This window comes from Centrocercus urophasianus, unplaced genomic scaffold, assembly GCF_019232065.1.
Source record: "Centrocercus urophasianus isolate 14NV4802_14NV808 unplaced genomic scaffold, USGS_Curo_1.0 seq_62, whole genome shotgun sequence".
NCBI classification, from domain to species: Eukaryota; Metazoa; Chordata; class Aves; order Galliformes; family Phasianidae; genus Centrocercus; species Centrocercus urophasianus.
Window position 1 is genome coordinate 1 of NW_024885222.1, and position 16,907 is coordinate 16,907.

Consider the following 16,907-nt stretch of genomic DNA (forward strand, 5'->3'; position numbering starts at 1 on the left):
AACCCAACCCCATAACCAAGGCAAAGCTAAAGCCAATTTGGCTTACACTAATTGAATGTAAAACTAAAGCCAATTTGGTTGAAGCCAATTGAATGTAAAACTAAAGCCAATTTGGTTGAAGCCAATTGAAGGTAAAGCTAAAGCCAATTTGGCTTACATTAATTGAATGTCAAGCTAAAGCCAATTTGGTTGAAGTCAATTGAATGCACATGCTGAAATCAGCACAACTCTCAAAATGGCCACAATGGGGCACGAGTCTGAAAGTGGCCTGGAAGGAACGCAGATGGCATCAGAAGGAAGTGTTGACTGGCCTGGGAGCAGAAGGGCCCTCAGGAAGGGTGTGGGTGGGTTGGATCGCTGGGCTGAGGCCGATGGGATGAACTGCAATGAGATCGAGTGCCGCATCCCACACGTTCCCTGCAATGACCTTGGTAGGGGCTCGTGGCAGAGTGACAGGAAGATCATGGAAAGGGAACGGAGCCGGGATTCGGGTAACGGTTGACCGAACCGAGCTGGCGGTGAGTGTGGGAGGCCTGAAAAGCCAATGGCGTCGCAGGGGGGAAGTCATCGACTGGAAGCGTCGAAGGCATCTTCACCTGTAATACAGAGACATGCTTTAGAAGGAGGAACGCCGAGACCCAAACTGTGCTCACCGTCAGCCCACCCCCACAAAACGTGGAAGCCAAACACCGCTCTAAGAAAAGGCTTCAGAGTAAGGTTAGGAGTATTTAACAGGAAAGGTGTTAGGGTTAGGCACATCAGGATTAGGGTTAGAGTGACCGTTAGGGAAGGCCAAGGCAAAGGCAGGAGCAAAAGGCAAGGAGAACAGCCGAGGGAATGCCAAAACAGACGGCAAAGGGATGGGAAAGACATGGAGAACGCCAAAGGTCGCGTCAGAGGTCAGGCCCAAGGAGAAGGCCGCAGAGAACGCCAGAATGGAGACCAAAGAGATCGACGCAGAAGGCCAAAATGGAGGGCGAGGTCCGTGAGAACGCTGCAGGGAAGGCCGATGCAGAAGGTCAAGGGCAATGGCCAAAGAGAATGCGGCACAAAAGGCCAAAACCAAAGGCAAAGAGAATGCTGTAGGAGAAGACAAAACAAGAGGCCAAAGGGAATGTGGCAAAGAAGGCCAGGAGCAATGGCCAAAAAGAACATGGAAGGGAACGCCAAAATAGAAGCCAAAGAGAACGCCGCAGGGAACGCCAGAACAGGAGGCCAAAGGAAATGGGGCAAAGAAGGCCGAGCGCAATGGCCAAAGAGAACGCAGCCAGGAACGCCAGAACTGAAGGCCAAAGTAATGCTGTAGGGAACGCCAGAACGGGAGGCAAAGTGAACGTGGCAAAGAAGGCCAAAGACAAAGGCCAAGGGAATGTGGCACAGATGGCCAAAGCCGAAGGCCAAAGAAAACGCAGTGAAGGTGGCCAAGGGCAAATGGCCAAGAGAATGCCACAGGGAACACCAAAACAGGAGGGCAAGAGAACGCAGCAGGGAAAGCCAAGGGCAAGGAGAACGCTGCAGTGAAAGGCTGGAGGCGAGGAGAACACAGAAAGAAAAGGACAGGCAGCATCCAGGGCACCATGAAGTGCAGAAATGAGCTCTGGGAACCCTACCTTGTGCCTCGCTAAGTAATGAGTAAACACTGGTGGGTGAGCATCGCCCTTACCTGCTGGGCAGACAATTACCGGCCAGCAAAGTGGGGTTCCGGGCATCCCAGGAAATGCAGATTCCGGTTCCTTGCTGCTGCCTGAAGAGCCGCACATCTCCGTGCTGTCCTTACAGCGCTCAGAAGCAACGCAACTCTGCTGCCACCTGTGGGACACAACGTAGTAATGAAGGCGCTGCCCCACATGCGCGGGGCTGCACCCTGAGCACAATGCTGTAATGATGACACAAGGGTTGTAATTAATTATAATTAACGTTAGGGATAGAATTAATGGTATTGATAGGGTTGAAGTTACAGATGGTCTAACATCAGTATTCTACACTACAATTATGGTTATTTGACAAAACATGGGGCATTATTTTTACAGCAGCATTCAGGGTAAGAGACATTTTCAACACTGGGTCAAGGGTTTGGTCTACAGATACGCTGCAGGTTAACACAGTTATCGTTAGAACTCCCATTCAGCTGTGGGTTTAGGTCAAGGGTAACATTAATGCTGCCTCCCAGCTCATGCTAGAGTGCCAAAGGCAAAGGGAAGCAGGACACCCAGGGCAGGCAAAGGAAAGCCTTCCATTTTCCCATGGAAAGCCAAGGTAAATGCAAAGCAAACAGCCAAGCTAAGGCAAAGGCAAAAGCAAAGAGAGCACCAATGGAAAGCCAAGGGGAGGGCAAGGAGAACGCAACAGGAAAGGCCAAAATATACAGCCAAAGAGACCGCAGCAGGAAAGGCCAAGGGCAACGGCCAAAAGAACGCAGCACAAAATGCCAAAACAGAAGGCCAAGGGAACACGGCATGAAATGCCCAGGAAAGGGCTAAGAAAACATGGCAGGAAATGCCAGAACAGGAGGGCAAGAGAATGCTGCCGGGAACGCCAAAATCAAATGGTGAAGAGAATGTGGCTACAGAAAGCCAAGGGCAATGGCCAAGAGAACATAGCATGGGACACAATAACAGGGGGGCAAGGGAATGCCCAGACAAGGGCAAGGGCCAAGAGAACGTGGAAGGAAATGCCAAGGATGATGGCCAAGAGAACACGGCAAGAAACGCCAAAACAGGAGGGCAGGAGAACGCAGCAGGGAACGCCAAAACTGAATGCTGAAGTGAATATGGCAAAGAAAGCCAAGGGCAACGGCCAAGAGAACCCAGCATGGAACACAAAAACAGGAGGACAAGAGGATGCCCAACCAATGGCAACGGCTAAGAGAACATGGAAGGAAATGCCAGAACAGGAGGGCGAGAGAACGCAGCACGGAACGCCAAAACTGAATGCTGAAGTGAATGCGGCAAAGAAAGCCAAGGGCAGCGGCCAAGAGAACGTGGCATGGAACACAAAAACAGGAGGGCAAGAGAATGGAGTAGGGAACAGCAAGGGCAAAGGGAATGAAAACACTGCAGTGAAAGGCCGGAGAAAAGGAGAACGCAGAAAGAAAAGGACAGGCAGCATCCAGGGCACCACGAAGTGCAATGAAGAGCTCTGGGAGCACCGTGCTGTGCCATGCTAGGGAATGGGTAAACACTGGTGGGTGTGCATTGCCCTTACCTGCTGGGCAGACAATTACCGGCCAGCAAAGCGGGGTTCCGGGCATTCCAGGAAATGCAGATTCCGGTTCCTTGCTGTTCCCATAAGAGCCACACATCTCCATGCAGTCCTTACGGCACTCGGGAGTGCCGCAGCCTGCTGCCACCTGTGGGACACAACGCAGTAATGAAGGCACTGCCCTGCAGATGTGCCTCTTTCACAAACCTGCACTCCTTTCTCTGATCAACGTGGCTGCACTCTGCGCACGATGCTGCTTACCAGCAGCACTGAGCTGGGAACAACAGACAAGGAGAAGGCTGAGGTACCCAACAACATCCATCTTCCATCTTCTCTGATAACTGCTCATTATACACTGCCCTCACCTTTGGTTTGGTAGGTGGGGATTGAGGAAGCAATGCCGGTCCCACAGACCCCTCCCTATCCCACACTGTGATGGGAGATCAGGTTCTGGACCACCTGAGGACCCGAGCATCCAGGAGTCTTTGGGTCCTGATGAGACGAGTCCCAGAGCTCTGAGGGAATTCAGTGCTGCAGTCACTGAGCCACTCTCAGTGGTATTTGAGAAGTCGAGGCAGTCAGGTGAAGTCCCTGGTGAGCAGAAAAAAAGGTGACAGCACAGCTGTTACTGCAGATATAAAGTGTGACCCTGGGAACTGCCAACATGTCAGTCTCACCTCTGTGCTGCAAAAAGTCATGGAGCAGATCCTCCTGGAAGGGACTCTGAGGCACGTTCCAGTGCGTCACCACCCTCTGTATGAAAAGCTTCCTCCTAATAACCAACCTAAACCTCTCCTGTCTCAGTTTAAAACCATTCCCCCTTGTCCTATCACGATTCACCCTCGTAAACAGCCATTCCCCTTCCTGCTGTTCCCCCCTTCAAGTACTGTGAGGCTGCAATGAGGTCCCCCCCAAGCCTTCTCTTCTCCAGGCTGAACAAGCCCACTTCCCTCAACCTTTCCTTGTAGGAGAGCTGCTCCAACCATCTGATCATCTCAGTGCCTCCTCTGGACCCGCTCCGTGAGCTCCACGTCCTTCCTGTGCTGGGGGCCCCAGGCCTGGATGCAGCACTGCAGATGAAGCCTCACAAGAGCCGAGTAGATGGGGACGATCATATCCCTCTCCCTGCTGGCCGCTCCTCTTTTAATGCAGCCCAGAACACAGCTGGCCTTCCAGGCTGCAAGCGCACTCTGCTGGCTCATGTTCAGCTTCTCACCCACCGGGATCTGCAAATCCTTCTCTGTGGGGCTGCTCTCAAGGCAGTCTTTGCTGAGTTTGTACAAACATCTGGAATTGCCCCTTCATCAGTGACATCGACAGTGGGGTCAAGTGCACCCTAATGACACCAAGCTGTGGGGTGCGGTGACACACCAGAGGGATGGGACGCCATCCAGAGGGACCTCAACAGGCTGAGTAGTGGGCACTCAGCAATGTACCTTCCAGCCCAGAAAGCCAACCGTACGCTGGGCTCCATCCAAAGATGTGTGGTCAGTAAGCAAAGGGAAGTGGTCCTGCCCCTCTGCTCTGCGCTGAGACCTCATCTGGAGGTGCTGTGTCTGGCTGTGGATGTCCGCAGTGCAGGACAGACGTGGAGCTGTTGGAACACATCCAGAGAACGGCCACAAAGATGAACCAAGGGATGGAACGCCTTTCCTATAAAGAGAGAGAGCTGGAGCTGTTCAGCCTGGAGAAGTGAAGGCTCCGAGGTGATCTGGTAACAGCCTTTCAATACCTGAAGGGAAGAACAAGAAAAGATTTAGCTTAGATATAAAGAAAATCTTGTACAGTGAGGGTGGTGACACAGCGGAACAGGTTACCCAGACATGATGAATGCCCTGTTCCTTCCAAGGTGAGGCTGGGTCAGCCTCTGGGCAACCTGATCTGGCTGTGGATGTTCCTGTTTGCTGTGTGGCAGTTGGACTAGATCACCACCAGTGGTACCAGGTACTCCAGCTGGGATAATCCACATCCGTCACAGAGACTCTCTGAGCCAGTCCCAGTATTCAGCAGACCAGGGGCTTCACTTCATCACGCTGTTGGGAACCAGAGCTGCAGAGCTATTGAATGCGGGTCAGGGGGTGGGAGGAAGAGGAATTGGGATTTGGGTGTCATACAGGTTAGGAAACTAACAGCATCTCCAGACAATTAGGATGGAGATATCTGGGGTGATGCTGAGTACAGCAGTCCAGAAGAGGACAATCCTTGGCTTTCTATAAAGATAAAGATTTATTACACCTAAGGGTGCACAGAATGCCCTTAAACAACTCTGCATGGTTGGAAACAGTGCATGACAGCCCTGAAATAAAGAAAAAATAAGTTACCCCATTCCAAAGATGAACACTCAGCCAACACTGCCAAGGAAGTAGTCTCCAGGGACAGACGCTGCCCTTATGGCTTCCACGCCTTAAAAGTGGTCAGGATACAAAAAAAAAAAAAAAAAAAAAAAAAGGGAGATTGCAGCTCTGAAATAAAGAAGAAACCACTTACACCCTTCTCAAAGGCCAAAACTCACCTATGCTCCACAGGAGACAGTCTCCAGAGATCAACATTGCCCTTACATCCGTCAGCACTTAAATGTGGTCAGGATGCCCCAAAAACCAGAAGGGAAAGGTCACAGCCCTAAAATAAGAAGGAATCACTCATCCTTTCTCAAGGACCAGACCTCACCCCACACTCCCAAGGAGACAGGCTCTGAAGACGGATACCACCCTAAAGACTGCCAGCCCTTAAATGGGGTCAGGATCCTCCCAAAAACAAGATATTGCAACCCTGGAATAAAGAATCACTCACCCTGTTTCAAGGGTTGACCCCACACTCTAAAGGAAGCAGTCTCCAGGTGCAGTTGCTGCTCTTTCTACTGACAGACCTTATATGTGGTCGTGAGCCCACCAGAAAGTGAAATTACAATCCAACAATAAAGAAGAAATCAATGACCCCATTCCAAAAACAAACACTCAGCCCACACCCCAAAGGAAGCAGTCTCCATGAAGAAATGCTGCCCTTACAACTTTCAGCTCTTAAAAGCAATCAGGATCCCCCAAAACAGAAAGACCAGAGCCCTGCAATAAAGCATCAATCACTCACCCCATTCCAAAGGGCAGAACTCACTCCCAATGCTCCCAAGGAGGCAGTCCCCAAGCAGAATGCTGCCCTTGCTGTTCCCAGCCCTTAAATATGGGCAGGGAGGGGTGGAGCCAAGCTCAGCCCTATCCAGTCCCACAGGCAAATTGCTTCCACCTGTGCTGGCAGGGCTGGCCACACCCCTCACCAGGTGCTCAATCACTGCTTCAGACTGTAAACAACAACAAAAAAAAGACTAATAACAAGCAGGTGATTGGATCTGCCTGTCCGGCAAGGGGAGTTTGATCAAAGGATGTGCAACAATGGCATGCATATTTTGATTGAAGTCTGTCCTCAAAAGCGTTCAGTAACATTTCTAATAGATAGGGGAGCACAAATTTCAATACTGATACAGCACACAAATTTCAGTACTGATACAGCAAGATGCTGAAAAGCTGTGTGTGCAGCCTGGATGGCAAAGTTGAGATTACCGGTGTGATCGGAGCGAGCGCTATTTGCCAAACTAGTGGGGACAGCTTATGGCTCTCCAGTGAGAAACGTGTCACCTACTTTCTTTGCAATTAAAGACCATCGTGAAAACAATTCAGGATTTGACATCCTCAGTGGGTGAACCTGGCACCTGCCTGTATGGCAGTGTGTGGCCTTTTGGGTCAAGTTTCAATCCCAGACTCCAAAGAAATAGGGAGGCTGCAGCGTGTGCACTTTATGCAGCCCCTGTGCTCCCTGAAGCAGGGGTCGCTAACTTACCACTGTACCCCATTTCTGCTGCAGCATGATGTGGGATTTCTGAACTCATAGCAGATTTGGAGAAAAGACAAATCGTTTCCAGAACAGACTCCCCACATAGCTCAATTGTCATCTGGTTTGGAAACCAGATGGAAGGTGGTGATTAACAATCGATTATCGGTGTCTGAAAGCTTATACAGCCCCTCTAGGAGCTGCTGTCCCAAACCTTGCTTACTTGGCAAGCAAGTTGGGGTGATGCCATGGAGTGATGCTGGGATGACACTGGGGTGAAGTTGTGGACTGAGCCTGGAGAGTGACGCTGGGGGGTGATGCTGGGGTATCGTGGGGGGGAATCAGAGAAAGAGAGATACTCGATGGAGGCACTGGGGTGACTTAGTGTGATGTTGGGGGGTGACATTGTTGGCACGACTCTGGGAGTGACATTAGGGTGACAGCAGAGAGTGATTCTGAAGTGTCATTGTAGTGGCATGGGTGATGTTGGGGCTTTTTGGGAAGAAAGGGTGGGTGACATCAGGGAGTGAGCACTGGGCAGTGACGTTGTTGGGGTGTTATACTGGGGACCTAACGGCCCCTGACTGAAGAATGATCCTGCAATTGAATAAGGTATTTTGGCAGTTTTAAGGGAGTTGATATTTGTGGCTGTGGCTGCAAACGTTTTGTAGAGAGAGCTATCCATGGTATTTGGTCTTGTTCTCGCGAAGACTTGTTTTGCAAGCCGATGTTCCAGCTGGGCTCTTGTATGGGAACTGCTGAGTCATGGCCTGAACCTCTGATTGATCACCTGAGGCGAGCAACGAGCCAGCCAGAGGAGCACAGGTGAAGGCAATTCACCTGTGCTGCCGGAAGGGGTGGAGCCTGGCCTCCCTAATGTACTTTAAGGCACGCTAATGAAATCCCAGAGTTTATCTATGTTCTCTAAGCTGCCCTAGAAACTTCTTAGTCTGTTCTAGAGGCTTCCACGAATTCCTAAGTGGACTCTGGGGCATCCTACAATATTCCCAGAATTCTTTGGGATGCTCAAGGGTTCACTAAAGGCTTTCCAGTATACTCTACTGTAGTACAAGTATGTCCCAGTAAATTCTGGGCCACACCAGATGACTCCCTGAGCTCCATGGGCCACAATATGGCACTCCAGGGTGCACTAAGAACCTCTGAGAGCGCTCTGTGGTGCCATCACATACAGTGGGTGTATATGTGGATGTGTGTGATGGGCAACCAGCAGCTGGTAACTAAGGCTGGACTCCCATGTGCTGAGGGAAATGTGATTTTTCCATGGCTGCACAGCATGTGGGTAGGTTAAGTGGATAGAGGAGATAATGAAATAATAAAAAAAAAATGATCCAATTCTAATGCAGAAACAACATTTGATTCCCACACTATGAAGCCAGTTACACCATCCCCCTTTTCCCATGGTGCACGGTCGCGCCACACAAGAGCCCCTACACGACCATGCATGCGTGGAGCAGAGCCTGCAGTATGTTTTGTTCAGCAGGCGGCAGCTGGGAAAACTGGTGCTGGGGATACCGATGCTGGGATATCATGTGGGGTGACACATCATTTCGCTTCTGGGCTGGAGAATGGGTGGGGTGTAGGGGAGAGTGGGGGGGAGGCTCTCGTGTGTGGGCACATGTGGGTAGAGCATTTGCACGTGAACGTGTGTGTGCATAACGTTTAAGTGTGCCTGTCCCTGCCCCAGTGAGCTCCGGGTGTGAACTGACAGCATTTCACCGTGCGTGCATAAGGGAGGATACCACATCCATGTGAGGGGCTCGAGGTGGGAGAGGGGGAAGTTGGGCACTGTGCGGCCCCTTTAAATCCGTGCCCCCTTCACCAGTAAGGAGCTCTTGGCCCGTCCCCCGGCTGCCATGGCAACGTCACCTGCCCCCCCTTAAAGGGGACACGCCGTCCTCCCCCACCCGAATCCCCAGGAAGGTGCGTGGCAGTGAGCGGGGGGCTCCTACGGGTGAGCACATGGGGGGAGAGTGTGAGTGTGCAAGGGCATGTGCAAGCAGGGGAGGCATGCACAGGGTATGAACATGCAGATCTGCACGTGAACATGCATGGTGTGTGTGGACACAAGTGTGAGGGCACAAAGGGAGGCATGTGTCTGCATGTGCACGAGTTTACATTCATGTGAGCATGCACTGGTGGGGGCATGGGTACGCACATGCGTGTGAGCATCTCAGGTTTGCGGGCTTGTAGCTGACCAGGACTGCGCACACGTGTGTGCATATCAGGGGCATATTAGATGTGTTTTTGAATGCACACAGCTGTTCACATTGTGCACAAGTGTATGAGTACACACAGGTCTTGTGCTTGAACACTGATGCTCACATGGTTGCACACATAGATGTGCATGTGTGAGCATGCAGATGGAGGTGCGGACAGCAACATGATTATACTTGTACAGAGACAATCAGACAGGTGTATGAGAATACACACATCTCCATTCATGTGTATGCTGTGTACAGGGACACGTGTGCAAGCATGCACTCTGCATGCATATGTGGGCTTTCCACATGCCATGATTGAGGCAGTGAGCACGTAGCAGAGGATTCATGCTCCTTTTGCACATCCATGCAACTTCTGCACGCCCGTGCTCCCTTTGCATGTCCATGCTCCTGTTGCACACTCGTGTGCTGCGGCCGAGGCTCGGGGTGCAGCAGGCACAGGCGGGGGCCACGGTACCCGGATCTGGGCAGGAGGCGGGCAGGAGGCCGGGCTCTGCTGCCTGTAGGCATGAACAGCGGCCCCAAACCTGGGGCTTCGCCATCTGGCCCCGGCACCCCGTTGGGTCCCCAAGGTAGGGCGAATCCCCGGGCGCGGAGGTTGGGTCAGAATGTGACGCTGTGCGGGGGCTGGTGGCTGTGGGATGCACTAGGGGTAAGCTGGGGGCAGGGGTAGGGGGGGTGGAGCGGGGCAAAGGAAGGTGATCTCCTGCGTCATGCTGTGATTCCCCCTAGGTGTGGAGTGAGGGATATTTGAGAGCAACACCTCCCCTCTTTCCCCCTTTTTCATCTGCTTTTCAAGCCTCGCCCGCCATTGCATGCAGCCTCTCCTTCCATTGCAAGCGCTCCCTGCTGAATAGCAAGCCCTTGTTTGCATTGCAGTCCCCTCACTGATTGCATCACACCATCTGGTTAAATTGTACTCCTCAGATGTATTACATTCCCGTGTTTGCATTGCAGCCTCCTCATTTGCAGTGCTGTGTCGTCCCCCATCCCCAACCAACCCCCCAACCTGCCCCCCGCCCCTCACCCGTTTACACTGCCATCCCTTGTTTGCGTTGCACTGCCTGGTTGTGTTGCAAACCTCCTCCCCTCTGGGCTTTACTGCATCCTGCCAGTTGCACTGCAGACCTGCCTGCTGCTGCATGAACTGCGTGTGGGGAATATGCCTCCAGGGGGTTTTGAGGAGTTCCCTCCTTTCCCAATGTAACCCCCCCCCCCCCCCCCCCCCCGGGGTGTTCTCTGGTGTCTTTTGGAGGCAGGTTCTCCTTGTTGCCCCCACTGAGGGGGCTGGAGGGACAGTTCAGCCTCCTGCAACAATAGGTGGGAAATTGGGGAGGCAGCCCTTTGCAAGGAGATGCCGTGCTAATTGCAGGGGGGCAATGAGGCATGGGTGGGAGGGGGGACATGGCGTAGAGCCACTAGCCCCCACTGAAGCAGGGCATCCCATCGCACCACACCATCAAGTACCCTGGGGTGAGGTGAGGGGGATATGGAGACCCTAAATCTGTCCCTGTCCCCCTCCCTTGACTGTTCCTGAGTCCCTGTATCCCTGTGTTCCCACATCCCCATGTCCCCAGCCATGCAGCAAGTCCTCGACAACCTCCTGGGCCTCCCCAGTGCCCCAGGTGCTGCTGACCTTGATCTCATCTTCCTCCGCGGCATCATGGAGAGCCCAATAGTAAGGTCCTTGGCAAAGGTACAGTGGTGCAGGGCACTGGTAGCACTATGTTCCTCCTGTCACCTTGAAGCATGGGGAAAGGAGGGGATGTGGGAGAATGGAGGTGTATGGATGGGTGAGTGTGAATGGGCACAAGTGTGTGTGTGTGTGTGTGTGTGTGTGTGTGTGTTGCACAGATGAAGATGCACATTTGTGTCTGCTTGCATATGTATGCACAAATGCATCTGTGTGATGAGAAGGTATGCACATCTGTGTACATGCACGTGTGAGAATGCACTTGTATGGGTGCATGGTTGTGTGCATGCATATCCGTGTACACATAGGGAGGTGTGTTTATGCTCGCACATGTGTCTGTGTGCATGCATGGAAGCAAATGTGCATGCAGTGCGTGTACACAGATGTGTATGAGGGTCCTGTGCTGCAGCTGTATGTGGAGTTGGGGAGCAGCGAGAGGGGGCTGGGTATGAGTGGGGAGAGGTGGTGTACAAGGTGGAGTATTCACACGTGTGCCAATTGCTGGCTGTGCTTATGGGGTGCATGTGATTGACCATGTCCTGCATGTTCAGCACAACGTGTTTGTATTTGTATACGCATGTGTGCACTGCCACATGCATGCACAGGTTGGTGTGGTAGTGTGCATGAAAGGCTGGGTGCAGATGTGCATCCAAACAGGTGAATTTACACATGTGAATGCATGGCTCTGTGCCCGTGCAGAGGGTGCATGTGGACGTAAGTGTATGTGCGCAGTGTACATGCATGCGTGTGTGTGCACCATGTGGATACAGATGTGAGCACCAGTGGCAGCAGGAGTCCCTTGCCCCCACCCTAGGCCCATGAGCGACTGGAGGAGACAAAACTGGAGGCAGTGCGGGATAACAACGTGGAGCTGGTGCAGGAGATCCTGCATGACATTGGGCACCTGGTGCAGCAGGACAGCGCAGCAGCCGAGCTGGCCCGCATCCTGCGTGAGCCCCACTTCCAGGTGTGGCAGGAGGCATGCAAGCCCTGTGCATGCAAGGTGCATGTGTAAACCCCATACATGTGCAAGGTGTGTGTGTACAATGTGTGACAGCTGTGCACCTTGCAGTCCCTGCTGGAGACCCATGACTCAGTGGCCTCCAAGAGCTATGAGACACCTCCTCCCAGCCCTGTTCTGGATACAACCTTCAGCAACCAGCCTGTGCCCCCCGACGCTGTGCGTATGGTGGGCATTCGCAAGACGGCTGGAGAGAACCTGGTAAGCTGGATCAGGACAATGCTGGGGGCAATATAAGGTGCAAGGTGCACTGCCGGATGCTGGAAGCATTGCAAGGGCATTACACAGTGCTGGGGACATCGCATAATTTTGGAGAATCGCAGGGTGTTGGGGAAATTGCATGATGCTGCGGACTTCACTGAGTGCTGGGGGCAATTAAAGTTGCAGGGGGGCATTAATGGGTGTTGACGGCATTGCTTGGGGAATTTTTGGATACTGGGGGCATTGCACAGTGCTGATGACACTGCAGGGTACTGGGGAAATTGCTGGGTGCTGGAGACACTGCAGGATGTCAGGATATTACTGAGAGCATTGCACGGATACCTTGGATGGTTCTGAAGATATTGCATGGTAGTGGGAACACTGCAGGATACTGGGGAAATCACCGGTGCTGGGGCAGTGACGCGAGGTGACTGCTGTCAGAGCTGATGTGGGACTGTTCCACCCAGGGAGTGACGTTCCGGGTGGAGCGGGGGGAGCTGGTGATTGCCCGCATCCTGCATGGGGGCATGGTGGCCCAGCAGGGGCTGCTGCACGTAGGGGATGTCATCCGAGAGGTGAATGGGCAGGAGGTGGGCAGTGACCCACGGGTGCTGCAGGACAGCCTGCGCCATGCCAGTGGTAGCGTCATCCTCAAGATCCTGCCCAGCTACCAGGAGCCACACCCACCCCGGCAGGTACTCACATTTACATCCTATATCCGTACTCTGCATGTTGCATCTTGCACCAGTTCCCTTGCCTATGGCTCATGAGCCTCCATGCCTATGAGTCCCACTGCATTATGCCGACATTGTTTCCACCTCTGTGCTGTCCCCATGCTTCCATTTTCACTGTGCTCATGCCCTATACCCAAGCGTCACCTGTTCCTTTGCCATGTACCCTGTGTCCCATCTACTCATGCTTTTGTGTCCTATGTCTCCAGCTCCCTGAGCTTCACGTCCCCTGCGAACCAGCTGGGAGTGTCTCATAGTTTGAGGCCCCACTGCCTCTTTGTGTCCTGCACTCTGGGCACCCACAAGGGCACCCCACTCCTACCCGTAGTGGCTGCAGTGTCGCTCATCTGACTCCATTCCCCTCCCCACAGCGGAACTTGGGTGCTGTGTTCCCTACCCTGTACCACATCAGCTGCATGCTGTCACCCAGAGAGGAACAAAGAAGCACTGTCAGCAGGTCCTTTGGGACTGCACCGCCAGGCACTGTGTGCCCCCAAGCATCATGCTGCTGCCTGTGTGCACACTTCCTGCCCAGCCAGGGATTGGACACTGCCGTTGCACACGCATGCACAAATGTGTGCCACTGTGGCTGCACTGTGCCTGGGTGCAGGGCTGTGTGTAGGTGCAGGGCTGTGTGCAGGCACTGCCCTAGGACTGCTGTGGTGTCTGGGTGCTGCCCTGGGTGCTGCCTGTGTGTGCATGGCTGCCCTGCATGCCTGCCTGCACCAAGTGGCAGGGAGAACATGTGTGTATGTGCATGTGTGAGTGTGCATAGTGCTAGGAAGACTGAGGCACAGTGCTGCAGGAAGCCAGGAGCATGACACCCATGCATGTCTCCCGTGTTTCTGGTGACCCCCGTTCTCCCCAGGTGTTTGTGAAGTGCCACTTTGACTATGACCCAGCTTCCGACAGCCTCATTCCCTGCAAGGAGGCTGGGCTACGCTTTGCTGCCGGAGACCTTCTGCAGATTGTCAACCAGGATGATCCCAACTGGTGGCAGGTAAGAGTTGAGCATTGTTGTCCCTTGTCTCCCAGTCCAGTTTCTCCCAGCAGCCTAGGGGCTGCTGAGGGGGTGTTGTTGCTGCTTTTTTGGGGGGGAGCAGGGGAGCTTGAGGTTGGGGAGGAATACCTCAATGTGCCATACTGTGCTTCCCCCAGCAGTGCAGTATGGGGAGGGTTTGTGGGGACATGGGATCCCCACGTACCACACTGTCCCCCTCAGGCATGCCATGTGGAAGGAGGCAGTGCGGGACTTATCCCTAGCCAGCTGCTGGAGGAGAAGCGAAAAGCCTTCGTGAAGCGAGACTTGGAGGTGGCCCCCACATCTGGTATGAAGCTCCCTGCCCCACTGCGGGTCCCCAGCTCCCACAGCAATGTCCTTGTGCCCTGGTGCTGTCCCTAGCCTTGGTTGGCATAGCCAGCCTCATGCCCTCAGCAGGGGCCCTGTGCAGCAGCCTCAGTGGGAGAAGGAAGAAGAGGATGATGTACCTGACCACAAAGAACGCAGGTGAGGATCCCTAAGGAACAGTCCCTAGACTAGTCCCTTGTGCTGGGATCCCCACGGCATACAGTTAGTGTCTGTCCCTTGCACAGAGTTTGACCGCCATGAGCTGCTGATCTATGAGGAGGTGGCCCGCATGCCACCTTTCCGAAGGAAAACCCTAGTGCTTATCGGTGCCCAGGGCGTGGGGCGACGCAGCCTCAAGAACAAGCTCATCATGTTCGACCAAGCGCGCTACGGCACCACCATCCCCTGTGAGTGTCCCCATGTCATCCACAAGTGTCACCTTCCTCCAATGACTATTATGGTCCCCTAAAACACTGCCACCTCCCTAAAGGCATTATTGTCTTCTCAATACTCTGCTGTCCCCCATGAGCATGGTCACCTTCAGGTATAATCACTGTTCTCTTTGAATATCACTAGCCTATAAAAGCATTACTGCCTCCCCATGTACATTACCATCCCATAAGAGCAGCACTGTCCCCCGTGAGCAGCACTATAACCCAGCCCTATGCAGTTGTGTCACAGCCCCATTACCATCACCATGTACTGAATGGGACCTCCCAGGGTGGGCTGGCATTGGGTACTCAGGGTGACATTGCGGGCAGACACATCACGGAAGCCCAAGGAGAGCGAGAAAGATGGGCATGGGTACCACTTCGTATCACGGGGTGAGATGGAGGCAGACATCAAGGCAGGTCACTATCTGGAGCACGGCGAATATGAGGGAAATCTCTACGGCACCAAGATTGACTCCATTCGTGCTGTGGTGAACGCTGGCAAGATGTGCATCCTGGATGTCAACCCACAGGTAGGCAGCACCTGAACGAGGAGGACTAAGGGGAGGTCCGCAGGGTTCAGCCCCACCCCATTTCCCTACAGGCAGTGAAGGTGCTCAGGACAGCAGAATTTGTGCCCTATGTGGTCTTCATCGAAGCTCCCAGTGCTGAAACCCTGCGGGCCATGAACCGTGCAGCACTGGAGAACGGCGTGGCTATCAAGCAGCTCTCGGTGGGTGCTTGGGACAAGGGGCACAGTGCAGTGGGAGCGGGGAGGTGGAATCAGTGAGGAAACTGAGGCAGCACTGGTGTGGGCAGGAGGCTGACGCCCGGCGGACAGTAGAGGAGAGCAGTCGCATACAGCATGGCTACAGCCATTACTTTGACCTGAGTCTGACCAACGACAACCTGGAGCACACCTTTGGGCAGCTGCGAGAGGCCATGGAGCACCTGCGGGCTGAGCCCCAGTGGGTGCCTGTCACCTGGGTCTATTAGCATGTGTGTACACCCGAGCACACACACACCCCTCTACTTCTGTCTTGAGGCCCACCGTGATGAGCATGCCCTGCTCAGCACCACCACTGTAGGGTACAGCTCCTCCCTCCCTCCCACCATGATTATTTTTTTTTTTTTTTTGGGGGGGGGGGGGGGGGGAGGGGGAAAAGAGATATGGGACAGCTCCCCTGCCCCGTGCTGACACAGCTAACTCACTGCCAAAAGCTGCCCTCCCTTTATCCCAGGAGACGGTGCCACCATGTGGTCTTGTCCTTGCCTCACTTTCTCCATGCAGGAGCCTCCCCTAGGATGGAGTGTCTATATTCCGGTGACACCCAGAAGATCCCTACCCTGTAAGTGGCTCGCAATTAACTCTGTAATTAATGATCTCCACAGGAGAGTTGCCCTGGGGTGAACTCAGGGGACAGGGTGAATGCACACATGTGAATAGATGTGCAGGCATAGCCTGGTGGCTCTGTATTGCTTCCTCCTTGTCCCCCTTCCCAAGCCTGCAGGGACACACTGAGGTCCCTGTGTCCCCTGCCCCAGATTGTTCCTTTGTGGTACTTTGCTGTAATTTTATTATTAAAGAGAAATTAGAGAAAAAGAGTAATTTTGTGTCATTATGGCCAAGCACAGAGAAATGGGGAAGCCCCAGCACAGGTGGTGGAAGACACATAGCTGCAACTGCAACTAGGGAGTACAGGGGACAAGTACCATGCTTAACCCCCAGGACCTTCCTTGCTGCCACCAGGAGAGGTAAGCAGAGCTGCAGGCATGCATGCATACAAGGGTGTCCAGGCACGTGTCTGCAGGTACATACGCAGAGAGCTAAGCAGATGTTGCACAGCTGCAGGCCTAGCTGTATACTTGTCACCTTACAGAGCTATGCATGCATTGTGCTCAGACATGTGCCCCCAGCATGCTAGAATCTAACTTACATCCCAGTAGGTGGTGGGGGACACCTAGCTAAACAGCACAGTACCTTTAAACTCCTACAGGACAAGTACTGCCTCTGGGAGCACTGAATAGCTCCTCAGTTTGCTGTTAGTGTTTCTCAGTGTGACTGACAGGGCCAAAGACGCCCCTGCACCCTACAGTACCTCCACAGCTCCTCAGGGTGCTCTCAGATGCCTTAGATTCTTCTCAGTATGCTCTATTGTAATTCAAGCACTGCCCAGTGCTCACAGGTCTCTTTCCAGAGCAACACTGAAAACTCACAAGAA

The 16,907-nt window shown here is 53.4% G+C and overlaps 1 protein-coding gene across 7 annotated transcripts; it reads left to right on the forward strand.

Annotated features, from left to right (window-relative positions):
* Positions 1-8,960: 8,960 nt before the first annotated feature.
* MPP2 (membrane palmitoylated protein 2) lies at positions 8,961-16,288 on the forward strand. 7 transcript variants are annotated; one of them, XM_042836668.1, is made up of 13 exons: positions 8,961-8,992; positions 10,838-10,956; positions 11,768-11,920; positions 12,026-12,175; positions 12,643-12,870; positions 13,775-13,906; positions 14,129-14,234; positions 14,342-14,413; positions 14,500-14,661; positions 15,016-15,218; positions 15,290-15,418; positions 15,505-15,774; positions 15,977-16,021. In XM_042836668.1, the coding sequence occupies exons 2-12, from the start codon at positions 10,840-10,842 to the stop codon at positions 15,679-15,681; spliced, it is 1,629 nt and encodes a 542-aa protein (XP_042692602.1). In that variant the 5' UTR covers positions 8,961-8,992; positions 10,838-10,839; the 3' UTR covers positions 15,682-15,774; positions 15,977-16,021. The 7 variants fall into 7 exon arrangements, with proteins under 7 accessions (XP_042692602.1, XP_042692599.1, XP_042692600.1 ...); XM_042836664.1 differs by lacking the exon at positions 8,961-8,992 and adding an exon at positions 9,702-9,832 and having other exon boundaries at positions 15,977-16,020; XM_042836665.1 differs by lacking the exons at positions 8,961-8,992; positions 15,505-15,774 and adding an exon at positions 9,699-9,832 and having other exon boundaries at positions 15,977-16,288.
* Positions 16,289-16,907: the final 619 nt, after the last annotated feature.

Bases quoted from the DNA above. Each gene is read 5' to 3' on its own strand.
- MPP2 (XM_042836664.1), top strand. From the start codon at position 9,769: ATGAACAGCGGCCCCAAACCTGGGGCTTCGCCATCTGGCCCCGGCACC. The intron at 11,921-12,025 runs GTGTGGCAGGAG...TGCACCTTGCAG, and splicing joins TGCGTGAGCCCCACTTCCAG to TCCCTGCTGGAGACCCATGA. The intron at 14,235-14,341 runs GTATGAAGCTCC...TCATGCCCTCAG, and splicing joins GGAGGTGGCCCCCACATCTG to CAGGGGCCCTGTGCAGCAGC.